The 27,961-nt window shown below is 42.8% G+C and overlaps 1 protein-coding gene across 2 annotated transcripts; it reads left to right on the top strand.

Annotated features, from left to right (window-relative positions):
• The first annotated feature begins 460 nt into the window (after positions 1-460).
• Positions 461-27,001, top strand: aire (autoimmune regulator). Of its 2 annotated transcripts, XM_062976425.1 has the most exons (13): positions 461-4,332; positions 5,766-5,940; positions 8,426-8,584; positions 10,171-10,242; positions 11,362-11,495; positions 13,025-13,102; positions 15,288-15,403; positions 16,327-16,423; positions 16,575-16,727; positions 24,000-24,121; positions 24,611-24,707; positions 26,496-26,564; positions 26,762-27,001. In XM_062976425.1, exons 1-13 carry the CDS (start codon positions 4,138-4,140, stop codon positions 26,837-26,839), a joined length of 1,545 nt encoding a protein of 514 aa, XP_062832495.1. In that variant the 5' UTR covers positions 461-4,137; the 3' UTR covers positions 26,840-27,001. The 2 variants fall into 2 exon arrangements, with proteins under 2 accessions (XP_062832495.1, XP_062832494.1); XM_062976424.1 differs by having other exon boundaries at positions 26,496-26,843.
• Positions 27,002-27,961: the final 960 nt, after the last annotated feature.

The raw sequence follows: 27,961 nt of genomic DNA, 5'->3' as shown, positions 1-27,961 counted from the left end.
GAGTCTCACTTATCCAACGTAAACAGGCCAGCAGGATAAGTAAATATATTGGATAATAAGAAGGGATTCAGGAAAAGCTGATTAAACATCAAATTAGGTAATCATTATACAAATTAAGCACCAAAACATCATATTATACAACAAATTTGACAGAAAAGGTAGTTCCACGCGCAGTAATGCTATGTAGTAATTACAGTAGAGTCTCACTTATCCAACACTCGCTTCTCCAACGTTCTGGATTATCCAACGCATTTTTGTAGTCAATGTTTTCAATATATCGTGATATTTTGGTGCTAAATTAATAAATACAGTAATTACTACATAGCATTACTGCGTATTGAACTACTTTTTCTGCCAAATTTGTTGTCTAACATGATGTTTTGGTGTTTCATTTGTAAAATCATAACCTAATTTGATATTTAATAGGCTTTTCCTTAACGCCTCATTATCCAAATATATTCGCTTATCCAACATTTTGCCAGCCCACTTATGTTGGATAAGTAAGACTTTACTGTACTGTATTTACAAATTTACCAGTAAAATATCACAATGAATTTAAAACACTGACTACAAAAACATTGATTATGAAAAGGCAGACTGCGTTGGATAATCCAGAACATTGTATAAGCGAATGTTGGATAAGTGAGATTCTACTTTGATATGAAATAATTTCTAGGATAGAATAATGCAGAACAATATAATCTCTAAAACCAGGACAGTAATAAAGAAATAAAGAAAGTAAATAAAGCAAGAAAATTGGAAATTCCACAAAGGAAACAATCAGGGCCAGCTAACACCTCCCAAGAAAGGATTCTTCCAGAAAGGAAGCTGAGAAGGCAGTGAAGCACTATGTATTACCAAAGTCATTATTATTACTATCATTACTATCATTACTATTATTATTATTATTATTATTATTATTATTATTATTATTGTGTTGCGGTCAACCGTGAAAATGAATACAATCTGGCTCCAAGTATTCAAAAACACTAAAATCAGAATATATAAAAATTTATGTGGTATAATAAATCAGAACAATACAATCTCTAAAATCAGAACACTAAATAAAGAACAACACTCTGAAAACGGGAATTCCACACAGGAAACAATCAGGGCCAGCTAACACCTCCCAACAAAGTATTCTCATCATCAAAGTCTGGCCAATCCTCTGTTTTCTCAGGGCCACAGACAGTAGAAGCACATAAAATATTGCAAACAACACCACTCTGAAAACAAGGCAATTCCAGACAGGAAAGAATCAGGGCCAGCTAACACCTCCCAACAAAAAAATCACTCAGGGAGGAAACAGCTAGGCTTTAAATCTGCAAGGCCATTACATCCTAATCATTTTTCCTAATTGCAGCATTCATACTTGCCTCCAACAGACAAAAAAACAAAAACAAAAAAAAACAATCAAAAATATTGTATATTCACAACCTTTAGGAAATAATATCCCCTGATGGCACAGCATGTTAAAGCGCTGAGCTGCTGAACTTCTGGACCGAAAGGCCGCAGGTTTGAATTGGGGGAGCGGAGAGAGCCCCCACTGTTAGCCCCAGCTTCTGCCAACCCAGAAGTTCGAAAACATGCAAATGTGAGTGCATCAATAGGTACTGCTCTGGCGGGAAGGTAACGCCGCTCCATGCAGTCATCCCACATGACCTTGGAGGAGTCTACGGACAACGCCGGCTCTTTGGCTTAGAAATGGAGATGAGCACCAACCCCCAGAATCAGACATGACTGGACTTAACGTCAGGGGAAAACCTTTACCCTTTACCATAACTACCACCAATTCCTCAATACTTTATTTCCCATACCACCATACTTCGCCACAGCAACGCGTGGCCGGGCACAGCTAGTTTATATATAAAAAAATGTAATGTGGCACTTTATTATGGAGTAAACAGTAAAACCACTGAACCCAATCACACCAAATTTGGCCACAAAAGACATAGTCATCCAAGGTATGTCTTTCAATCAAAAAACCCTCTAAAATAGACCAAATTACAGAGGATGAGGAAGAGCCTTTCTCCCCCTAACTGCCAGTTAGAAAGGTAGGCTCCGCTGCCTTTACCGCCCCCGCCCCCCCGCCTTTAGGCCCTGCCCCCTTCGTATCCTAGCAACTCCCTCAGCCAAAACGGCGCCCAGAGCAGAGGCAGAGTGCACTTAGGCCTCATCCAAACTGCCTATAAATACAGATTATCAGATTTGAACTGGATTCTATGGCAGTGTAGACTCAAGGCCCTTCCACACTCCTATATAACCCAGAATGCCAAGGCAGATAATCCACAGTATCTGCTTTCAACTAGATTATCTTAAGTCCACACTGCCATATAATCCAGTTCAGTGTGGATTTTATAAAGCTGTGTAGAATGGGCCTCATATAATCCAGTTCTAAGCAGATAATATAAGATTATAAATATAATATGTAATAATTACTGTGGTATAATAATACAGAACAATATAATCTCTAAAACAAGGATAGTAAATAAAGAGCAACACTCCAGAAAGGAAACAATCAGGGCCAGTTAACACCTCCCAACAAAGGATTCCCCCAGGCAGGAAGCAGTCAGGCTTTGAAGCTGCAAGGCCATTAAATGCTAATCAAGGAGGCTAATTGCAGCATTCATACCTGCCACACAGAGACTATTACAGTAATTGCTATTCAAACTGGCCAACCAAGGATTCTGCAAGGCAGAAAGCGGCCAGGCTTGCAACCCGCAAGGCTGTTCAGTGCTATTCAACCTGGCCAACCAAGATTTCCCCTAGGTGAAAAACCCCCAGGCTTTGAAGCCACGAGGATACTCCGTCCCATTCAACCTGGCCTGGCAAGGATGCCCAATGTAGAAAGCAGCCAGGCTTTTAAGCTGCAAGACTATTCAGTGCCATTCCAGCTGTCCAAACAATGATTCCCATACAAAGGAAGTAGCCAGGCTTCAAAGCGGCTCTTTGATTGAGGGTGCTACTCCAGCTACTCCAGAAAACGGCCAGGCTTTGAGGCTGCAAGGCTATTCACTGTTATTCCACTTGGCCAACAAATGATTCCCATAAGCCATAGCAACGCGTAGCCAGGCACAGCTAGTTATTATTATATTATTATACTTCTTAATTTGAAGATAGACAATATCTAGAATTGGCAAATAGTCATTAATTTACTTACCTGCCCAGGACAAACTCTGCAGTTAGACAAAATGAGACAACTGCCTTAAGCAGCACATTTAGAGTGTCATGAAAAGGGATGAAAATGTTCACGATTTATTTTTTTATCTTTTATCAGGGATGGGAAGATACACTGTAGGATCATCCAAGATTCTCTCTAGCTTCTGCCTGCCCTTGTTTTCTCCTGCAGACCAATGTCCTGCAGAGGGGCTGAAATGGGGAAGCAGTGTATTTGTTTAAATTCAAAAATTATCAACTACAACATAGCCTTGAATGACTTATCAGAATGATTTTGTGGTTGGCAGTTATCACCTTTTTAGAGAACGTACTGTTTTCTATAGAATCGACATGGCATCACACTTTGGAAAGAGGGGAAACACAGTACTTCCCCCATGCAATGCAAACCTTCTATTTTCCAGTCATGTAAGGTCATATATACGTTGTGCAGGTGGTACAGGGTGGAGTGAAGCACTCACAATTTTTTCAGATAATAAAACAGATAATTGAAGATAGCTGCAGCTTCTCAGATCAACCAAAAGATTACCATTGGGACTCTATCCTTTTTCTCAATAAGAATATTTCAAATTTTACTCCACCCCTACATTTGTGCATGGACTGAACAATATAAAAAGCACAAGAAACTGGAGAAAACAGATACAATATTTTCTCTGACTTATAGCAGGTGAGATGAATAATACTATAGCCTTCCCTTGTTAGGATGGAGTAAAGCAAAATGCATGAAAGCTGGATGCTTAATTTTTGAGATGGAAGACAGAGGTTTTAGTAATCTCTGCTTATCCATTTGAATTCTTAGAGACAGGTGAGCTGATAATGAGAAGTATAACATCTTCTAGGGCACATTAGTATATTCTACTTGACAAAAATTAAATTTATTCTGAAGGGTCTCTGCCTCTATACATCAAACCTTTTTGTCTGGTGAGGGTTGGCAAATGTTGGATAGCAAAAGGGAAAGAGCGGATGCAGTGGATGAATGCTCCTAACCATGCTGTATTCTGTCCCAGGATGTTTAGTTCCAATAGACCATTGGGAGATGGAGACATGCGGAAATTACTGAAGCTTTATCGCACAGAGATTTCAATGGCTGTGGATGATGTCTTTCCATTACTTCATGGACTTGCAGACTATGATGTTGTCACTGAAGAGAAGTTTCAGGTGAGAGAAGCAAAAACTTTTCTGAACTAGTTTATTCTTCAATTGATAATGCAGGCCAATCTCCATTTATTTTATGCTATCCATATATTTTGTATACATACTTCTAAATTTAATACATTTAATACATTTAAATTTAATACATACTTCTAAATTTAAGGTCTTATTTAGCCAACATATCAATGCTTTGCTTCTGGAGTTTCCATGTGTTTTATTTTGCATTTTCATATTGCCTCTTAATTTCTTTATAAGGTTTTAATTTTTAAAAAATATTTCATTCATATAATGGGCAATACATACAAATTATCAAGCAAATGAAGAAAGTAAATGTAAGACATTTAACGTATGGACTTTTGGGGAGAGCATGATCACTGCAAGTATTCTTCATGGCCACACATTTATCTTCCTTTCTGCCTGCACAGAACTTCCCCTGAGTCCAGTTCTGAATCAAATGGTTTAATCAGAGATCATTCTTGCATGGTGTACTGTAGCGTTGGGGGTTGTGGAAGTAAATAAATAGAAGCTTTAACAGTTTCTGAATCAAGATAAACCCTGCAGTACAGTAGAGTCTCACTTATCCAAGCTAAACGGGTTGGCAGAAGCTTGGATAAGCAAATATCTTGGATAATAAGGAGAGATTAAGGAAAAGCCTATTAAACATCAAATTAGGTTATGATTTTACAAATTAAGCACCAAAACATCATGTTATACAACAAATTTGACAGAAAAAGTAGTTTAATACGCAGTAATGTTAGGTTGTAATTACTGTATTTACGAATTTAGCACCAAAATATCACAATATATTGAAAACATTGACTACAAAAATGGCTTGGATAATCCAGAGGCTTGGATAAGCGAGGCTTGGATAAGTGAGACTCTACTGTATAATAAAGCGTCACTCAGGCTTGTGTAACAAGTAACAGTATCATTACTTCAGTTCAAAAGTTCAAACAGGGCAACAATATATATAGCAGTCTTTCTGAATTCACATATAGGGAATAGGGAGAACATAGGAAATAAACAGTATCTTTAAACAGTCTTTAAATATGCCTCATTTGCCTTATAAATAATCAGGCTTTGGAGAGTATGGCAGCCATTTCTTTCCTGACCATTTTCAGTCAGCTGCTCTCTTCCCTCTCTGAGATGAAAATGGCAGTTAAAACTGTTTGTCTCAGCACCAAGCTAGAGACAGCAGCCAATCGGAATTCTGGCTCCTGAACTGGCTTAGCGAATCAGTTGTCGACACATGCCCTTTCCAGTTAACTCACCACATCTTGGTGCCTCTTTTACAAATCCTCACATGTAGGACCAACCTGTGGGTTGAATCTTAAACCATGCTCCCAAGTGGATCTCACTGGAATATGTTAAAGGTCAATTCAAATATATTTAGTGTCTCGGTTGCTTTTATTTTGTCTTCCTTTTCTTTCTTCTTTAAGGAGACACTCCATCTAAAGGAAAAGGAAGGCTGCCACAAAGCTTTTCATGCCATGTTAACATGGTTGCTGAACCAAGATTCAGCTTCTATCCAGGACTTCTGGAGGGTTGTCTTCAAGGATTACAACATGGAGAGATACTCCAAGCTCCAGAACATTCAAAACAGCTTTTCTAAAGGTATTTGCTCATGGCACCACAGCCTATTTACAGGTGAATTATAAATAAAAGATGGAATGAAACATCTCCAGGTTTAGAAGCGGAGACTTAGGGTCCTGAGTAAGGGATTTTATATTTCATTTAAAATCAACTATATGTAACTTAAGTCATGACTGAAGCTCACATAGATATGTCTGGATCCAGTCCTACATATACTTCACATTTTTGGAAGGTCATAAGACTCTCACTCAGAGATTATGTTTCCTCCTCTTCAAAAGAACTCCTTCTATATATAATGTCAGATCCATCTCTGCTGCAACAACCCTGACCTGGAGGAAGGGAAGAGTAGACAGTATCTTCCAGACTTAACCCCCTTCCCTACTATCACTCTCTTTTCCTTGTGTGTTTAATTTAGATTGTAACCCTCTGGGCAAGGAACTGTCAAATTCACAAATTTTAAGACATCCTGGGAGCTCTTTTTGCCTGAAGGGCAGGGTACTCTAAATATGTAAATACATTAATAAATGAGATAATATTTATTTACCTGTCACTAAGGAGGCTGTCCAGGTCCTGAACCGGTGTCTGGCCGCTGTGTCGGACTGCATGAGGGCGAACAAACTGAAACTGAATCCAGACAAGACGGAGGTCCTCCTGGTCAGTCATAAGGCTGAACAGGGTATAGGGTTACAGCCTGTGTTGGATGGGGTTGCACTCCCCCTGAAGACACGGGTTCGCAGTCTGGGTATTCTCCTGGACTCATTGCTGAGCCTGGAGCCACAGGTCTCGGAGGTGGCCAGGGGAGCCTTCGCACAACTCAGACTTGTGCGCCAGCTGTGCCCGTTCCTTGGGAAGTCTGACTTGGCCACGGTGGTCCACACTCTGGTTACATCCCGTTTGGACTACTGCAACGCTCTCTACGTGAGGTTGCCTTTGAAGATGGCCCGGAAGCTCCAACTAGTACAACGGGCGGCAGCCAGATTAATAACTGGGGCGGCTTACAGGGAGCGTACCACCCCCTGTTAAGCCAGCTCCACTGGCTGCCGATATGCTACTGAGCCCAATTCAAAGTGCTGGTTTTGACCTATAAAGCCCTAAAAGGTTCTGGCCCAATCTACTTGTCCGAACGTATCTGCTCCTATGAGCCAGGAAGATCCCTAAGGTCATCTGGTGAGGCCCTGCTCTCGGTCCCACCTGCCTCGCAAGCACGGCTGGTGGGGACGAGAGACAGGGCCTTTTCAATCGTGGCTCCTCGGTTGTGGAACACCCTCCCCAGAGATGTACGACAAGCCACAACCCTTTTGAGTTTTAGAAAAGCCCTGAAAACATGTCTATGTGCCCAGGCTTTCGAAGATTAAATGATAAAGATGACCCGGACTGATTTACGGCTACAGCACGAGGATTTTGGATGAATGGATTTTTAATCATATGTTTTATATTTTTATATTGTTTTAATTGGATTTTAATTGCTGTTTTAATTATGTGTAGGCATCGAATTGTTGCCAATTGTGTACGCTGCCCTGAGTCCCTTCGGGTGAGAAGGGCGGGATATAAATGTTGGAAATAAATAAATAAATAAATAACATAATTCCTTTGCTCCTTAAAGTAAATAAAGTATATTTAAGGATATAACCAGTAATCCATATATCCTACTGTATAATATAATTTATCTTCTTGCTTCAAAAATGATTCCTTTCATTTTTGTCAATAATATTACAAAATATTACAAAATTTCTAAGTCCTTCTTCGGCTTAGAAATGGAGAGGAGCACCAACCCCCAGAGTCAGACATGATTGGACTTAACGTCAGGGGAAACTTTTACCTTTACCTTTTATTACAAAATAACTAGGTATTTTTAATTACCAAAATGTGAGCCAATCACTGAAAGGGCTAAATAAGCTAGCATCGCCCTGAGGAGAGTATGTCAAAGCCTGTTAGAGTTAGTCGGTGAAAGCTAGTGTCATCCTGAGGAGTGTTAGAACGCTTCAGTGTTTTACTCAGCTTCTGTGCGAGAATGCCTCACCGTGAGAGGCTTCGATGTGAGTATGCCCCAGGTTGAAGGCCTCATGTGTGAAGCTCCAGCGTGAAGGCGTGTGTAAAGCTACTGTGTGACACTCTTGTGTAAGTTCAGTGTGAGAGGAGGCTCTGTGAGAGCGAAGCTGTTTATCTGCATGAGAAAGAAGCCCAACATGGAAGCAAAGAAGGAAGTTTAAAGAACTTTGTGTTGTGGAAACCTTGTTTTTGTAAATAGTGCAACCTTATTATTTTGCTATAAAGAAAAGCCTCCTAAGGAAGAGACAACATTGGTCTGTGTGTTTTTGTTCTTTTTATCACTTTTGGCTACTGGTGCTGGGTCACACTGCTGTTAATAAGTTACTCTGCTATACTTTTGTGGGGAGGGTCTTTTGTTAATAAGCCTACTCACCCAACATTTTTCACAGGCAAGGTTTCTATAGGTATAGCCAAAAGTTCTCATGCAGTCTTTGCGATTTTCTTTTACTCCCCCCAGGTACAGATCTTAGCAGGCATCGCAAAGCAAGGAAACTCCCAACCAGTCCCAGGGCACTGACTCAGCAGCATAAGCCTCCTCATGGAAAGAGGAAGGCAGTGGAAGAAAAGGACTCTCTATACCGCTCTCAGTCTCCAGCAAAAGGCGATCCACACCTTGGTAGAAAACTCTTTCTTTGGCTTTGCTGTACTCTTTGTAGATACTAGTATTCAGCTGTGGAAGTATAGAAAATAAACGATAGCATTCCTCACCTATACACACAAAACAAAAGCACCAGGAAAGGATTTCCATTAGGATAATATACTTCTTTTTCTATAAGAACTGTGCTTATATTAAATGTTACACAATGTTCAGTATTTTCATTTCATGCCATTGTGATTGAAGGTGACCCCCCCCCCCACCCAGAACTCTGTAAAGGATGGTTCAAAATCAGAGAATTTGTAGTTTTGCCAGGGACACCAGGCTGAAATGATCCCACAATCCCCTATCTCTCCCCATGGGGAAACCTAGGGCTTTTTCCATGGCCCCACATGGCAGCGCCCCTGTAGCCTAGACTAGCATCTAACCAATTTGGCTCAGGCTGCTCAGTGCTCCTGGGGCCTTCTGTACACCCCCATGAACTCTTATGAACTCTTGTGGACTTTCCACGAATTGTCATGAACTTTATAGGATCTATTGTAGGTTCTTGCCAGACTCTGTGAACTTTTGTGGACTTTGGGGGGGGGGGGCTGACGTGGCTTCCCCTTGGACCCTGCATGGTTCCCCCTCTTCCTGTGAACTCCCATCCCATTCCTTATTCTCTATATGTATGTATGCCTGTATGAAAGCAGGCTGCTTCTGAAAAGCCAGCAACTCATGGCTCTTATCTGACCAGACCTCGGAGGGTTGATAGTCAGGCCATCTGGAATAATAGAGTCTATTGACATTTTGGATCACCCAACATAAAGGGCAATTCTCTATCTGCAAGGAACCAGGGAATTTGCCACTGACTCCCCGCTGTGTCACAACCTGATCCAAAAACCAAGCTTCATCTGCCACCATCTGACAATGGGCCCAGGAAGGGCCAGTCATAATCCAGCCATTAGACAAATATTTTCTGTTGGACTTATATGGAAGCTTTTAGTGTTTGGGGACACTAGGCTTCATCAGAGACTGTACATGCAAAGAGTTTCAACAGGGTTGTTGTCCCCACACAGCAGGAAACTTAATCCCATCAAAAGCCATCGCCTCCTCCATTGTATTGTACAGAGACCTGCCAGCCCCTCTTTCGAAGGCAGGCAGCGCTCTCTCGTTGGCCAAGGCGTGTCAAGCTCCCACCTCTCCAGGGAGCCCATGCCAATCACAGCAAGGCTGGGTCCAGCCAGGGGCGGTGGGAATTTTGAACCTGAAAACTGTATAAAAGTGCATGCTTTGCTATGTTATGGATCCCAGTCTATTTTTGGTGAACTATCACAGGCTGGCATCACTTTCAGCTGAAATTAAATAAAAATTATTTGGTGGCTTCTGCTTCAACCTGGTGAGTTATATTCTGGAAATTATTGGCTTCTATTCTCACCAGGTTTAACCCACAGCTTGGATCTCACTGTCCAATGCTGCTCTAAATTGCTCTATAACACCATTGTCTTTTGATAACAGCCCACACAACTTATGTTATCTGAATGGGATCTTTAATTACTACTCCTTCAGGTCTTGGAGGGGGGGCATATCCTGTTTTTCATGTTGTCATTTTTTCTGGAAATCAACAGGTTCCCTTCCAAGGACAAAAGCAGTGAAGAAATCAGAGAATGTTGAGATTCAACATTATCCACTTCTCACTGGTAAGTATAGAATTTTATTTAATTATAAATAAAGTGACTCGGTACTTATTTTTTTACTTATACTATTGATATATCACCTCTTAGCCTACCATATACACCCCCATCATGTTGCTCTTCACTTACCCTCTTTTTTCAAAACGAAATGGTTCACATAGTTGAGTTGCTGTGAGTTGATGTGAGTTGCTGTGAGTTGATGTGAGGCTGTATGGCCATGTTCCAAAAGCATTCTTTCCTGACGTTTCACCCACATCTACGGCTGGGCCCGGGCTGTGGCGCAGGCGGGAGAGCAAGCCAGCTGCAATTAACTGCAATGAATCACTCTGACAAGGAGGTCATGAGTTCGAGGCCCGCTCAGAGCCTATGTTTGTTTGTCTTTGTTCTATGTTAAAAGGCATTGAATGTTTGCCTATATGTGTAATGTGAGTCCCCTTCGGGGTGAGAAGGGCGGAATATAAATGCTGTAAATAAATAAATAAATAAATAATAGGCATCCTCAGAGGTTGTGAGGTCTGTTGGAAACTAGGAATTTCAGACAGGAAACAATCAGGGCCAGCTAATACCTCCCGACAAAGGATTCCCCCAGGCAGGAAGCAGCTAGGCTTTGAAGCTTAAAGGCTATTCAATGCTAGTCAAGGTGGGCAATTGCAACATTCACGCTTGCCTCAGGCAAACAAGAGTTCTTTCTCCCACCCTGGACATTCCACTGATATATTAACCCCACTTGCCTAATTTCCAACAGACCTCACAACCTCTGAGGATGTCTGCCATAGATCTGAGCAAAACTTCAGGAGAGAATGTTTCTGGAATATAGACATATATACCGGACAACTCGCAGCAACCCGGTGATTCCAGCCATGATAGCCGTCGACAGTTCCACATAGTGTTACTTTTCCCTATAGGAAAGATGTTCCAGCTTCTTGATAATTCTGGTTATTCTTTTCTTCACCTATATATTATTTTTCTGTACTATTTAGTGTGCAGCAGTTTGATACATGGTGAGAAGGAACTTTTTGTTTAGTGTCCCTGCAATAGCTAAAACACAAGAAATCCATTATAACAGGGGCTACTTTATATTCCATTTCTGGTGGCATACCGCCAGTATAATCTTATTGTTTTCAGGTGATACAAAGAAATGTATCAAAGCTGGTAGTGAATTTTATGCATCAAGCAAATTGGAAGACCCTGGCGAGAGGAATAAAGTTTGTGAAATGAAGCTGAGTGTGAAAGCCAAAGAATCCCAGACCCCTGACTATGTAAGTGAACTTCTCAAACCTTCTCATTTTCTAGGGCCCCTTTGACTACAATAGTACAAATCCCAGCCTAGTTGACTTATACACATCCAGGATCAATTACTGAGACTGTAGGGATGCCAGATCAGCAGCCTCCCATTCCCAGAAACTTCAGGGCCACAACCCAAGGCAAGGGAGCAAGTCTTCTTAATATCTAAGTGTGGCATTTTGTTAAATGTTACTTATTTGCCATGAGTACCTTCAGCTAGTTATTATGACTGTACCTCTTGCCGAAATGTAATTATCAATGAAATTTATGTGCAACTGTCAACCTACAGCTTGGAAATGCTATTTTTGCACTATAGTCTTCTACCCAGCATGGTCACTAGCCATGCTAGCTGGGAGAAATTTTGTTTAAAAATAACTCTTCTGAGTTTTGGTTTGAGGTGCAAAACTTCTGCCTATGGCAAAAAGTCATAGTCATTCACTATGTGAAGAGATTTCATAATTTCACCAAATAGAGTCAGTCATGCCTTATTTTACCATTGCAAAATATATTGTTACACTGTACCTCGTATGATCCTCACCACAGACTAGGCTTTCTAGGACTGGTAAGAGTAGTTGTCCAGCAATATCGGAAATACCACATGGTGCCCCCATTTATTTCAAAGCACATTAATGGATGCAGTTCTCTAGTGCAGCTCTCTGTCTTGATACCCCTCATGATGTTTTATCTTATCACCATCACTATAGCTATGGTAGAAAAGTAGCATTTGTGAAAAACAACATTCAAAATAGAAATAAGAGAATGCACAAAAAAGTATAGACTTATTACAAAAGAGACAAAACTTTAATTCCTGAGTATACCAAAGCTATCAAATATTAGAAAAATTAGGAAGGGCAAAGTCTTGCAGTACAGAATTTATGATTTGGTTCAAGCTTGTAGAATGTTCATATTATCTACTAGTCTCCATGTGTTATGGATGTAACAGGGCTAGAGAGAAGTGTAATTTTGTTTTTTAAGTCTACGAGCCCTTTTAGATACCCAGCTGTAGCACTATATCATTTCATTTTAACTTGCATGGCAGTGTCCTATACAATCCTGAAACGTGTATTCTGTTCACCAGACTTATAAACACTAATTTTAAACTGGAACTTTCAGAATTCCATATGATGGACCCATAGCAGAATAAGAGTGCTAAAGCTGTGTAGTGTGAAAAGACACTAGTTATAGAAACACAAAGGACAAGTAGTCAAGAACATAACCTGTGCATGCTTACTTGGAAATAAGTCCTGTTGTGTTCAGTGGATTTATCCTTTACTGTAATGATGGACAAGTGTAGTCCTTCAGATGATGGGACTGCAGGTCCTATCCTTCATCACAGGCTTTGCTAGGGATGGCAAATGAGTTGTCAGCCAAACTTATCTGGAAGGCCATAGTTGCCAACTCTTTTCTACAATACTTTATTATTTTGTCTTTGCTTTTACAAGCCACCCCAAGTTCCCAAGGGAAAATGGGACGGGGTATAAATAAAATTGACTTGACTTTGCAGAATGGACACCAAAAAACAAACCTGCCAGATGGGAGCCATACTCTAACTTTCCCGGCTGGAGATTCAGCAACTCAACAGGTAATTAGATTAATGTTTTCCTTCTCCATTACAGGGATGTACCTGTTCCAGCGCTACTCTCTCAGTTTTATTTGTATTTTCCTTTGTCTCCATAATCTAAAAATTGTTAATGGTTTCACTTAGCAATCATATTTAATTTACACTTTATCGCATTTGTACTCCATCTTTCCTACATGGAATTCAGATGATATACACAAGACACTCCCTATCTGTGAAAGTGGTCAAGCTGAGGGCAAATGATACAAAGTGAGTTTCATGGTTATAAGACAATATGAATCTAGCTGACTGCAAATACATTCTTATTCTTATCTGCATAACATTGTCACCTTGGTGTTGAAAAGATTTAAAGAATTAGCATTTTCACATGAGCTAGAATTTATATTAGATTGAAAAATACAGGAAAATAAGTAGATTAATGTGTACTATCAATATTATGGGGTTTTTTTTAAATAAGGGGAGAGATGGAAAGCGAGCAACAAGACAGTTTCTTGTGAAACAAGTGTGAAGTGTTACATTGGGCAAAGCGAAGTGAGACTCTAAAAGTTTGTGACAAGAATGGTAGATTCTCCTCAGATGAGTAGAATAAAGGTCATGTTGAATTCCATTCTTTGTGTTATGATATTGGTGCCTTGACATTTAGTCTGCCTCACATGGAAAGTCCCGTATTTCTGCAGTTACTTAAACCGGTGTCAGATTTACCTGTGACAAGAGTTTGACCAGGCTAAACATATTCCTGGGTAGAATTTAAACCAAGATGGAATTCCCCCAAACATTTGTAAGCTATACAGATGCTATTTCATGCTTTCCTCACCATTAGGTATGTTAGCTAAGGCTGCTAGGATCTGCAGTCCAGTAATATCTAGGGAACTAAAGGGAAATTTGCCAGAGGACTTAGAGCTGCTGTACAGAGTTGCTTTTTTGGAGTATTGTATAACTATGAAAATGCCATAGCCACTACAGGTTTTTCAGTAACCATGTAATGTGAATATGAATGAGGCTCTAGATTATGATAGCTGGGGGGATTTTTAATGGGTTGTAATTCAAAAAGTAATTTTTCAGAGCTTCGGTTAGACATATATGAACACATAGAATCATAGAGTTGGGAGACACCTCATAGGCCATCCAGTTCAACCCCCTGCCAGGAAGCAGGAAAATTGCATTCAAAGCACCCCTGACAGATGGCCATCCAGCCTTAGCTTAAAAGCCTCCAAAGAAGGAGCCTTCATCACACTCCAGGGGAGAAAGTTCCACTGCTTAACAGTCTCACAGTGAGGGGGTTCTTCCTAATGTTCAGGTGGAATCTCCTTTCCTGTAATTTGAAGCCGTTGTTCCATGTCCTAGTCTCCAGGGCAGCAGAAAACAAGCTTATTCCCTCCTCCCTATGACTTCCCCTCACATATTTATACATGGCCATCTCATCATGTTTCCTCTCAGCATTCTCTTCTGCAGGCTAAACATGCCCAGCTCTTTAAGCCGCTTCTCATAGGGCTTGTTCTCCAGACCCTTGATCTTTTTAGTCTCCCTCCTCTGGACACCTTCCAGCTCGTCAACATCTCCCTTCAACTGAGGTGCCCAGAATTGGACACAGTATTTCAGGTGTGGTCTGATCAAGGCAGACTAGAAGGATAGCATGACTTCCCTGGATCTAGACACTATACTCCTATTTACGCAGGCCAAAATCCCATTGGCTTTTTTTGCCGCTGCATTGCATTATTGGCTCATGTTTAACTTGTTGTCCATGAAGACTCACAAGATTTTTTCACATGTACTGCTGTCGAGCCTGGCATCCCCCATTCTGTATCTTTGCATTTCATTTTTTCTGCCTAAGTGGAAGTATCTTGCATCTGTCCCTGCTGAACTTCATTTTGTTAGTTTCGACCCATCTCTGTAATCTGTTGAGGTCATTTAGAATTCTGCTCCTGTCTTTTGGAGTATTAGTTATCCCTCCCAATTGATTAACCTCTTCCTTCCCCAAACTTCCCTTCTCCTCTTTTTATAAATTGAATTATGCACTTTAAACTTAGTAAATTGCAAATGCTTCAAAAGTGATGCTAATAGCAGATACTTTTAGGCTGGCCAGTGGGTGAAAGCAGCTTCAGCAACACCCTCTGCAGCCACATCCAGAGAATCCTGCTAAAAACTGAGACTCCTGCTTTGGTTCCTTTCTCTCAATTTGCTGGACTAGAAGAACGATGATGAATGTGCTGTCTGCAGAGATGGTGGGGAGCTGATCTGCTGCGATGGATGTCCCAAGGCTTTCCATCTTGCCTGCCTTGTACCACCACTGACAGAGATTCCCAGGTAATAGCAATTCTATTAGCGAATGTCTGTCTACAGCTTCTGAGTCACAAGTAGGCGTTCTTGAACAAAAAATAAAAGCAACAACAAAGCAATATTGCAAAGAGAAATGGCCAAATCAAAACATATTGGCAAATTCCAATCTATTCGCAGAGGAATTAACAGAGATAATGGTTTCTTGACACACTATATATGTCAATGTGCAGGTTCTCATAAGTATAGTGTAATGAAATAATTATCGTCAGAGGTGTCCTCGATGCCAATGCAACTGTAAAAAGAAAGCATATTTACTGCTGTAACTATGGGACATTCTGTACAGTACAGGAATAACTCTATGACTCCACTATAACAGCCACAGTTCCATCCTATAGAGTCCTGTGATTTTCAGTTTTAGGGGGGGCATTTAGAATTCTCTTCCAGAAAGTTCTAGGGCCTCACTAAACTACTAATCCTAGAATTCTATTAACAGCCACTTAAAGTGGAATTATAGTGTTGTGTGAAAAGCTCTTATATAATCAACTACCGTACTTCCTAAACAGCTAGACTATGATAGGTATCTGCACCAGCTTTGAGAGCAGGGGTGTAGAATATAACCAAAGTCCTCATTACTTACCTTTGTAGCACACATGCCAACCCAGCTCACACCACTGATGCCAAGATCTACAGGAACAGAACAGAATACTAGAAAGGAATGGAGGACGCAACTGTTCTCTCTCCTTCCTCCTATTCATTTTTCATGAGGCTTCATATAAAAAGAGAGCTGTAATGTGGATGTAACTGCCTTCCACCATTAGATGAATGCTGCTAAAGAAAGATGCCATCCCCCCCCCCCCAAAAAAAGGAATAATTTGATTTCCACATACCTTTGCTTACCTTTTTTGTTTATTCCTCCCTCTTGCTTCATGTGTCTTTCTATTTTGGAGCAGTGGGACATGGAGGTGTGATTTATGCTCACCTGGGAAGATGAAGCAAGATGGACGTAAGGAAGAAGAAAGCAACAGAAAACCACTTTCTGAAACTCAGGTATAATTCCATAAGCCAGTAATGAACTATATCTTCATACTGCTCATTTTGGAGTACCTCCAAGGGGAGTTGAAATTCAACACACGGAGAGCAAAAAAAAAGAGAGAATCTCTGGAATAAAATAATGATACTACTTCTTATACCTGATTAGGGTCCTGTATATGTGCAGAGGACAACAGATGATGGGCGGAGAGTCCTTATCAAAGAACCTGTGCCCACCTCTTTGAGACTGCCTCTTCCTTCTGCATCCCCAATGTCTGAGACTGCACTGCCAGCCGTATGTGTAGGAAGCGAGAAACAGCTGGTCAGTAGTAATCATCTTGTGGACTATTTCACATGCTTAAGTGGACTTTAAGTCAGTGGGTTCATTGGAGGAAAACAGGATATAAATGTAACTAATAAGTAAATCTTGTTCTGCTGTTTTCAAATACCACGTAAATCGTGAAACATCAGCTGTTTTAAACTTCATTCACAATATGATTTGCACTATTACCTGCATTTATCAAGAACTTAACAGATGAAGAAGAGGCAACATAGTGCAGTAGTCTGAGCATTGGATTATGTGATGACTCATGGGCCTTGTAGTCCTGCTCAGGACATTGTAATTCCTGATGAAGATGAAAACTTGGGTTTTTTACCTTCCCAGTCTGAACTGGATTCCTCTCAGCCAGATCTTTCCCAGGCAGATCTGGGAACCTTGCACCTGCAAGAAAGTTGTCTCCCAGAAGTATGTCAAACAAGCCCAGAGCCTACTTCTCCCGTATTCTTGCGCCGGGAGTTTTGTAAACAACAGAGAAGTTTAGATTCAGCTTCGCGCAGGAGTGCGAGGATTGCTGCTAAGAATGTGGCCAATTAAGACTGCTTCTCGTGAGAATCTTTGGGGAGTCTCACATCTGGTCTCAGAGTTAGCTTTCGGTTCTGATTCCCAGAGAACTGCTTCGGCGGGAAGCTAGACTCTATTTAGGTGTTTTACCCGCGTAGTAACTTCGCGGAGTCAATTCGTCAGCCTACGGAGCGAGTTGTGTCTGGACAGCGCGCTCCGGTTCAAGCCTCGCTCCTGCTCAAGCCTTGCCTTGCTATCCAGCCTTCGCCTTGCTTCCCAGCCTTTGTTTATCTACGGACTTTGCCTTGTTTCCCAGGATCAATCCTTGCCTTGTTCCACGGATTTATCAAGTTATTCCACGGACCTTGTTCTTGTTCTTAGTTACCTTGTTCCACGTTCAAGCCTTGTTTCAAGTATCAAGTTATTTCCTAGCCTCGCTCAAGTTTCATGGACTAAAGGACCTTGTCATCTCCCCTCACTTTGCTTGGCAAAGTGAGTGTTTCGGTTATTGGATTACAACTTTGGACCTTAATATTCCTTATTGGACATTGCTTTTTTGGACTAATTCTGACCTTTCCTGAAAGGTCTAATTCTGGACTATTTTCTACACTTGTTTTTATTAACTTTATATATTCCTACAATAAAGATATTAGATAGATTCTGGCCTCTGTGTATGGTTATTGGTGCTCTGCAGCCTGGGTCGTGACAGTTTGACTCCGCCACCCTAAGCACCAATTAACCTCGGCCAGAATGTCTACCGGAACCGTACCTGGGCCGAGCGGCCAGCCGATTACCTACACCATCGACAAGGAAGAGGTGGACCGAATCCGTGATAAGCTCAATGCACAGGATGGAGAAATAAGGGGTTTGAAGGAACGCGGAGTTCGTCTTCCGGCCATGGCGTTGCCAACCAAGTTTACTGGAGAAGCTTCTAAGGTTCATGTCTTCCGTCGCCAATGTCAAGCTTATCTGGAGGCCCGTGCTGCCGAGTTCCCCCAAGAAGACATCAAAGTGGCATGGGTTTACAGTCTTCTAGACGGGCCAGCGGCCAGCTGGGCGACGGCACTGTTCGACCAAGCCTCTCCACACCTAAGATCAGCGCAACACTTCTTGGACCACCTCAAGGAGACTTGGGGAATCGAGGACAATTTGGAGGCAGCCGGTCACAAACTCCGTCGCCTTTTCCAAGGAGACAGACCTATGTCTCAGTATATAGCCGAGTTCCGAGTGCTGGCCCACAACACCGGCTGGAACGATGTAGCCCTCAGGGGACAATTCCGGGAGGGTCTCAACATTGAAATGCTGGAAGAAATCTCCAAGGTGGATCCTCCCCAGACCCTCGAGGCACTCATTGATCAATGTTTACGGGCTGAAGTCATGATTGCCAACAGGAAACAGTGGGTTCGAGGCCAGGGCAGTAGAGCCGGGGCAAAACCCCCCGCTCCCGCCAGCGTTCAGCCACGTCCGGTGTGGAGACCCCCACCGCCAACCCCATACCCCAGAGGAGGCGAGGAGGTGCCGATGCAGTTGGGCAATGTGCGTCCCAGACTAGATGCCGCCGAGAAGGCCCGTCGTCAACGCTTAAACCTCTGCTGGTACTGCGGGAACGGGGGCCACTTCGCCAGAGAGTGCCCAGCCAAAGGGAAGCCTGCCGCCCGTCTTGCGGCGGCGTCCTCCACGGAGACGAAGGCGTCTGAGCCGACTGGCACACAGCCGGCGGGGGAAGCCAACGACCGGGTGTAGAGGGGCTCGCCAACCCGGTCAAAAAATCCATCCAAGAGCCGCCAACCGGGGTCCTGTTCCTTCTCGTGGTCACATTATGGTCAGCAAAAAGGGGACCCGTCATGATCCACGCCATGATAGACTCTGGAGCTACCAACAATTTCATCGATAGAGAGTATGCCGACTCTCTGGGATTACAATATCATGATTTCAAGAATGCCCGTGTGGTGCAAGCCATAGACGGCCGTCCCCTCAAGACGGGCCCCGTAAGTCAGTGGTCGGAACCCACCAGGATGTGGATAAGGGAACATATGGAAGAGATTTCCTTCTTTGTTACCGAGGTTCCCCATTTCCCTGTGATTTTGGGAATTCCATGGCTGACTCTCCACGACCCTAACATCTCCTGGTCCAACAGAGAACTGCAGTTTGCTTCACCGTACTGCCAAAACCATTGCCTCGTAGCCAAGGTATGCCATGCCACAGACACCGAGCCCATCATCACCTTGCCAAAGAAGTACTCCGAGTATTGGGATGTATTCAATGAGAAAGAAGCCGAAAAATTACCCCCACATAGACCTTATGACTGTGCCATTGACTTGGTGGAGGGGGCCCCGATCCCGCGAGGGCATCTCTACTCCCTGACTGAACCAGAGCAAGAAGCTCTCAGGGAATTCCTAGAGACAAACCTTCGCAAGGGATTCATCAGACCCTCTCAATCCCCAGCCGCCTCCCCAGTGATGTTTGTGAAGAAGAAGTCAGGGGAACTACGCCTGGTGGTGGACTACAGAGCATTGAACAATATCACCAAGCGGAACAGCTATCCCCTGCCTTTAATCTCGGATCTACTGGATCGGCTTCGAGGAGCCAAGGTTTACACCAAGCTGGATCTTCGGGGGGCTTACAACTTAGTTCGCATCAGGGAAGGGGACGAGTGGAAGACCGCCTTCCAGACCAAATTCGGATTATTTGAGTCCCGAGTTATGAATTTCGGTTTATGCGGAGCCCCCGCAACGTTCCAGCATTTTGTCAATGACATTTTTCAGGACTATCTAGACAGGTTCTTGATAATCTACCTGGACGATTTTTTGGTGTTTTCCAGATCACAATCAGAACATGAGAACCACGTCAAAATGGTGTTACAACGATTGCGGGATCATGGACTTTATGCCAAGCTGGAAAAATGCGCTTTTGATCTACAAGAGGTAGATTTCCTTGGTTACCGCATCTCGCCTCTAGGGCTTTCCATGGATCCAGCCAAAGTTTCAGCAGTATTGGAATGGCGGGCGCCAACTAACAAGAAAGAGGTGCAGCGTTTCTTGGGGTTCGCGAACTACTACCGCAAGTTCATTCCAGATTTTGCCCGCTGGTCCGACCCCATCACTAGCTGCATCCGTGGAAAGCAGCCTTTCCGCTGGACTGATCAAGCAGAGAAAGGGTTCCAGCAACTAAAGAAACTATTCACCTCCCAGCCAATTCTACAGCACCCAAATCCTGGAACCCCTTTTGTGGTGCAAGCGGACGCCTCTGATGTGGCAATTGGGGCTGTACTCTTACAACCGGTGGGAGATCACCTCCACCCCTGTGCCTTTTATTCTCGTCAACTAACCACACCAGAGAGGAATTACACCATTTGGGAAAAAGAACTACTGGCCATAAAGGCAGCCTTTGAAACTTGGAGACATTGGCTAGAAGGGGCCAAATTTCCCATTGAAGTCCACACTGATCATCGTAATCTAGAACATCTAAGAACTGCCCGCAAACTAAATCAGAGGCAGCAACGTTGGGCTTTATTCTTTGAACGTTTCAACTTCCAGATCCATTATGTGACCCCAGCCCAAACCAAGCAAGCAGACGCCCTGTCACGTAAACCGGAATACGCTGCAGGACGCAAGGAGATCTTTGAATCCCAACTGCTACAACCTGAGAACTTTGCCACGCTCACGGTGGGGAACACCAAATCCATTCCCATTGGTTCAACTTCCCCTACTCCAGGACCCATCTGTGCTCAAGAAATCAGGGCTAGTCAGCAAGCAGATGCCTGGGCGCAGGACCAACTTCGCCAAGGTCTGCATTTTCCCTTTTCACTTAAAGATGGGCTGCTCTGCTATAGAAATCATGTCTATATCCCACCCGGACCGGGCAGAGAAAAAGCGCTTCGTCTGTGTCATGACTGCAAACCAGCAGGACACTTCGGACTATTTAAAACTATGCATTTGATCCTAAGGGATTTTTGGTGGCCCAAGATCCGCAAGGATGTGGAAAAATATGTCAACACCTGCCCAGTATGCCAGCGCTCCAAGATACGAAGGGAGAAGCCCTCAGGGCTTTTACACCCCCTTCCTACCCCATCTCGCCCATGGGAAATAATTTCCGCGGATTTCATCACTGACCTACCACCTTCCTGTGGGTTCACCACGATCTTAGTGGTGGTGGACCTATTCACCAAGTTAGCCCATTTCATTCCCTGCGAAGGCCTCCCCACGGCCAAGGAAACTGCGGATTTATTTCTTCAACATGTCTTCAGACTACATGGATTGCCCAAGAGTTTAGTCACAGACCGTGGATCTCAATTCACCTCTCGTTTTTGGAAGGCACTACAAAAACTATTGGGCATAGACTCTCGCTTATCTTCAGCTCATCATCCCCAAACAGATGGGCAAACGGAGCGCACCAATGCCACTTTGGAGCAGTATCTTCGCTGTTATGTAAACTATCAACAGGACAATTGGGCTTCTCTGTTACCACTGTCTGAGTTTGCCTACAACAATGGAGTTCAAGCTTCTACAAAAGAAACGCCGTTCTTTGCAAACTACGGCTTCCATCCACGTTTCTTTTCCCCTGTCATTGAAACTTCAGAGGTTCCCGCAGCAGAGGATTGGCTGCAGGAACTCACAGCGGTGCAACAACTTTTGCTCCAGCAACTGGACCAAGCCAAGGAGGACTATAAACGCCACGCTGACAAACATCGCCAGCCGGGCCCCGAAATCAAGGTAGGAGATCGGGTTTTCCTGTCCACTCGCTTTCTGCCCTCCCACCGCCCTTGCCGGAAGTTAGATGCCCGTTTCATTGGCCCCTATCCAGTGGTGGCGCAATTAAACCCCGTGACTTTCAAACTCCAACTTCCGCGTTCAATGCGCATTCACCCAGTGTTTCACCGTTCCCTGCTCCTTCCGGCGGATGGTGTGCGTCCTGATACAGACCAACCGGCCCCCCCTCCTGTTTTGATGAATGGGGAGGAGGAGTTCGAGGTTGAGGACATTTTGGATTCTCGCTTTCACCGCCGCCGCCTACAATATCTCATTGACTGGGTGGGTTTTGGCCCTGAAGAACGCTCTTGGGAAGACGCCTCCACAGTCCATGCTCCTGATCTAACCCGTCGCTTTCATCAGACCTATCCCACCAAGCCGCGACCTCGCGCCTCGGGGAGAGGGCCCCAGTTTGGGAGGGGCCTTGAGGAGGGGGATAGTGTGATGACTCATGGGCCTTGTAGTCCTGCTCAGGACATTGTAATTCCTGATGAAGATGAAAACTTGGGTTTTTTACCTTCCCAGTCTGAACTGGATTCCTCTCAGCCAGATCTTTCCCAGGCAGATCTGGGAACCTTGCACCTGCAAGAAAGTTGTCTCCCAGAAGTATGTCAAACAAGCCCAGAGCCTACTTCTCCCGTATTCTTGCGCCGGGAGTTTTGTAAACAACAGAGAAGTTTAGATTCAGCTTCGCGCAGGAGTGCGAGGATTGCTGCTAAGAATGTGGCCAATTAAGACTGCTTCTCGTGAGAATCTTTGGGGAGTCTCACATCTGGTCTCAGAGTTAGCTTTCGGTTCTGATTCCCAGAGAACTGCTTCGGCGGGAAGCTAGACTCTATTTAGGTGTTTTACCCGCGTAGTAACTTCGCGGAGTCAATTCGTCAGCCTACGGAGCGAGTTGTGTCTGGACAGCGCGCTCCGGTTCAAGCCTCGCTCCTGCTCAAGCCTTGCCTTGCTATCCAGCCTTCGCCTTGCTTCCCAGCCTTTGTTTATCTACGGACTTTGCCTTGTTTCCCAGGATCAATCCTTGCCTTGTTCCACGGATTTATCAAGTTATTCCACGGACCTTGTTCTTGTTCTTAGTTACCTTGTTCCACGTTCAAGCCTTGTTTCAAGTATCAAGTTATTTCCTAGCCTCGCTCAAGTTTCATGGACTAAAGGACCTTGTCATCTCCCCTCACTTTGCTTGGCAAAGTGAGTGTTTCGGTTATTGGATTACAACTTTGGACCTTAATATTCCTTATTGGACATTGCTTTTTTGGACTAATTCTGACCTTTCCTGAAAGGTCTAATTCTGGACTATTTTCTACACTTGTTTTTATTAACTTTATATATTCCTACAATAAAGATATTAGATAGATTCTGGCCTCTGTGTATGGTTATTGGTGCTCTGCAGCCTGGGTCGTGACAGATTATGACTGGAGATCCGAGTTCAAATCCCTACTCGGCCACAGAAACTCACTCAGTAACCTTGGGCAAGTCACTCTCTCAGTCTCAGAGGAAGCCAGACAAAGCTACTCTGAACAAATATTTGAAAGAAAGTCCCATCATTGCGTTGCTTTTGAGTAGCCATAAGTCAGAAACAACTTGAAGGCACAAAGCAAATACAAAAATGAGGGAGACTGGGGCCCCTTCCACACAGCTGAATAAAATCCCACATTTTCTTCTTTGAACTAGAATATATAGCAGTGTGGACTCAGATAACCCTGTTCAAAACAGATATTGTGGAAATTTCTGCCTTGATATTCTGGGTTATATGGCTGTGTGGAAGAGCCCTGGATTTTCTTTTGCTGGTTTTTATTATTTAAATTATGGTTTGCCTCTTCCTTATTTACTCAGGTTTAAATGTTTTTGTATTAAGGAACAAGTAGATTAGAAAGCTAAGTAATTGCAGAGGGACAGTCATAATATCAAAAAGAAAACACATACATTCCAGAATAACCCTGTGAGAAGAAAAGGCCATTCTTTCTACAGTATACACTGACTCCAACTTTGCTTTTTATAGAAACTGACCGTTGGTGACAAGTGTGGTGTATGCAGAAAAGAAGGCGACATGACTTACTGCAATAAATGTTTCAGGGCTTTCCACTGGCCCTGCCACTTTCCTTCCCATACAGATCAAATCAGGTATTGACTACACCCAAGAAGACCAAAGATATCCGTAATTCCCCAAATGGTTGCTTGATACAGTTTAGTGTCATAACCAAAGCATTCTTCGTTTCTCCATATTACATGTGGGACAAGCATCACAAGAAAGATGTGCCACTGAGTCTTGTGCAAATGTTGCTCATTTGAATTTTGCTGCTCCCAAGGGCAATATACATGTAGACTGGGATGCAACCTTACTAAGTAATAACATTACTAACGGCATTTAAAAGTACATTCAAACATGTATGCAGTATCTGAGATGAATAACTACAGGAAAGTTTCAAGAAGAAGAGCTCAGCAGAGCCTCCAGTCGCCATCTTAAGGAAGAGAAAGCATTATAACATGAATGTCCTCAACTTCTAGTCGAAGAAGGGGTTCCATCCAGATTTAACTTTTTATTCATGGTTTATGAAATACAGACCTATGCCTACGAAGGTTGTTTCAGAGCTTTCTTTTATTTTATTCCAGTGGAATCTTGGTCTGCAAATCCTGCTCTGGCAACTCTGCAACCAACAACTTGGAAGGAGCTACAAACTCAATTACTCCAGCACTTTTATCTGTGAAGGTCAGAGGTTCCATAATCTTTCCAGCTTTATAAAGGCCAGTAGGAAAAAATTAAATCTGGTGACCTTGGGAAGATTCAACTGCAATGTGGCAGTGATTCCCAAGTTATTTTTCAACTTGACTGTTAGATGTTGTTATATACTGTTTGCCACGTTGGATCCCAGTGTTGAAGAAAGATTGTGCTGCTGCTGCTGCTGCTATTACTACTACTACTAATCGCAGCAGCAGTACATTCCATTTTAACTACCATAGTAATATCCTATGGAATTTTTGAGTTTGTACTTTCGCAAAGGTCAAGAACTCCCTGAAGAGTCTAAATCAGGTTTGCACAACTTCCAGTTTTGGACTCAACTTCCAGAAGCCCTAGCCAGCTTGTCCAATAACCAGGAATTCTGGGAGTTGGAGGCCAAAGCAGCTGGAGGACCCAAGTTGTGCAAGCCTGGTCTAAATGCTCATTAAACTGCAGGTCCCAGAATTCCATAGGATGTTGCCATACCAGTTAAAATGGATCATAATACTCTAACAGTATGGTGAGTTTGGGACCCAATATCTGGACCAGGCTTGAGGACTCTGGAGCCCCTGAAAAATACTGAGAACTGGAAACATGTCATAGTACAATTCTTTTGTTTTGTAGATGGTTGGATTTGGCAGCCTCCTAATCCCTCTTTTGTAGAGAAAGATTAATACAGTTTATGTCAACATGTTTTAAAAGTATGGTTATTTAAAATATTTTTCACCACTCTTCTTCCATTCCACTCAAACTGAAGTCAGAGACTCAAACCCTTGGTTATACTTCTATAGCTATTTGTTTGAACATTGCAAAATAAGGTATCCTGTACTCCTTTGTACAATGTCTTTCATTCCACGTGCACAACAACAACCAGGGTGGTCATTAGGACAGCTCTGCCCTCTCAATCACTGATTGGTTGAAGGGATGTAGCTGAGCATGCTCTGCTTATCCCAGGGAAAGAAGGAACTTCACGCTGGGGCTGGAAGTTTATCTTCCTCCCCACTGTGTACAAGATCACCTGGAATATCCAAATTTACCTCCTCTTGCAGCTAAGGAGGTGGAGTGGTACCTCCATACTTCCCAGCTCCTGTTTGCAGCCTTGGAGAAGAAGTGGAAAAGAGAGAACCCAAGTACACTTAACCCATGATGGTGTTAAATATACTGGTAGAAACTGCCACCATAATTATGACATTTTGGATGTAGGTGGTAATGGCAGCTGGGAAAATGAGTGTACTTCTGTGAAAAAGTTCTGCATGAAAACCGATGTGATTTTCCACTCATTTACTGTTTTTAAAAATAATCTTTTTACAAATGCTCCACAAGATAGATTCTTAGTGGCCTCACTATAATCCAGCCAATCAGTACTTGATCAGAAACACACCCAGGCCCTGTAAAGGAAAAGTATATTCAGATTATACCTCACAACCTCTGAGGATGCCTGCCATAGATGTGGGCAAAATGTCAGGACAGAATCCTTCTGGAACATGACCATACAGCCCGGAAAACACACAATAACCCTGTGATTCCGGCCATGAAAGCCTTCAACAACACAGACTGAACTATTGAGGTTCTGAACACCACTGTTTTGGAAAACATTGCACACGATATTACCCTAATAATAGTAAGCTACATATAAGACTTCTTCTAGTTCATTCCACTTGCCAGCATTCTCCCTGCATTGGATTCATATATGCAGTATAATAGACTCTTTGAATTCAGCAGGTCTAAGTAAACACTTGTACATAGGATAGTGCTCTAACATAGTATTTTGAATCTTAGGTGTTGGAAGAATCCATTGGGACTGAACCTGTCCTGAACAAAGATGAGCTGGATTCTCTCTTAGGGGAGGTAATAACAACATTCTTGAGATTTTATGACATAAAACACAGAAACACACCTTTAATTATACCTTTTGTTCTCATAAATCGCCTTTTTCTGCTTATGAACAAGTAGAAAAGTAGAAATGCCTTTATGTTGTCAAAGGCCATACACCCCGGAAAACTCACAACCCAGAAATTCCTTTCTTTTTCTCTGTCATCTTCCAGAATACCTTTGATGGAATCTTGCACTGGGCCTTCCACAACATGTCACGTCCAATCTCTGACAACCAAGGATTCTCATAGGACTGTGCCTCTGGTCTTCCTTTGCTCCTGTTTTTCTACAGCCGATACACTGGCATCCAATGTGGTCTCTGTATTACTGTGACAATCATTCTGCTAAACTAATGCTTCTGTGCTTTCAGATTTGAGCAAACTTACTCTCTCTTCAATAAATGTATAAAGAAATATTGATTTATGAGATACTCAAGTTTTTTTTTATCATAGAAATGTCAGCAAGAATTTCCAGAAGCAAAGCACTTTAAATCTTTTTCTTGGACACATTTCCAATGTCATTCCCCAGTCAACAGGCACTCATATTGCCCCAACAAGGTCTGATCAACACTTTCTCTAAATAATTATCCACATTAAAATATGGTAGTTAGCAATTTTTAGTGAGACATGTTAGTCGATTTCAGATTAGAAGGGGAAGGAGAAAGGACCTTCTGACACATTTATTTTATTTATAGTGTCAGAAGCAAATTGAGGATAGTTATAATGTATTTAAAAACACAAAGTTAAAATCTTGGCATTATACTAGATTTCCTTTGACTAGAAGCTGGCCACTTGGAGTGGTACAGGTGTCACGATGAGAAGATCCTCCATTGAGCATGTAGCAGGGCTCAGGCTGCATTGTAATAAGTGGTCTGTGGTTTTCTCTACACTCATGTCGTGGATTTCCTAAGATTGGTTCTGCATCTCGTGGTGCCAGAGTGCAGTCTGTTCACCACCTTCCAAGTCGCCCAGTCTTTTGTGTGCCCAGGAGGGAATTTCTCATCTGGTATTGAGGTTCTGGGTTTCAGCCTGCCACTTTTGGACTCTCACTTGCTGAGGTGTTCCTGCAAGTATCTCTGTGAATCTTCGGAAGCTGTTTCTTGATCTAAAGTGTTGGCATGCTGGCTAATATCTGAACAGGGGATGGGCCAGAGATATCAATGCCTTGGTCCTTTCATTACAAGGTGCTACTTCCCGACAGATGTCAGGTGGTGCAATACTGGCTAACCACCATAATTTCTTCTATGGCATAGGGCGTTTAAGTGACACATTTAAGATTAATAGACTTTAATGTGCATTTTTGTGATGTACACTCCACTTCCTCAGATTAAAAAATATCTGCATTAAAACAATGATGAAGATGGTAAAGAGGTC

The sequence above is a fragment of the Anolis carolinensis genome, chromosome 3 (genome assembly GCF_035594765.1).
Source record: "Anolis carolinensis isolate JA03-04 chromosome 3, rAnoCar3.1.pri, whole genome shotgun sequence".
NCBI lineage: Eukaryota > Metazoa > Chordata > Lepidosauria > Squamata > Dactyloidae > Anolis > Anolis carolinensis.
Note: the sequence above shows the minus strand (reverse complement) of the source record. Positions and strands in the feature narration are given on the sequence as shown.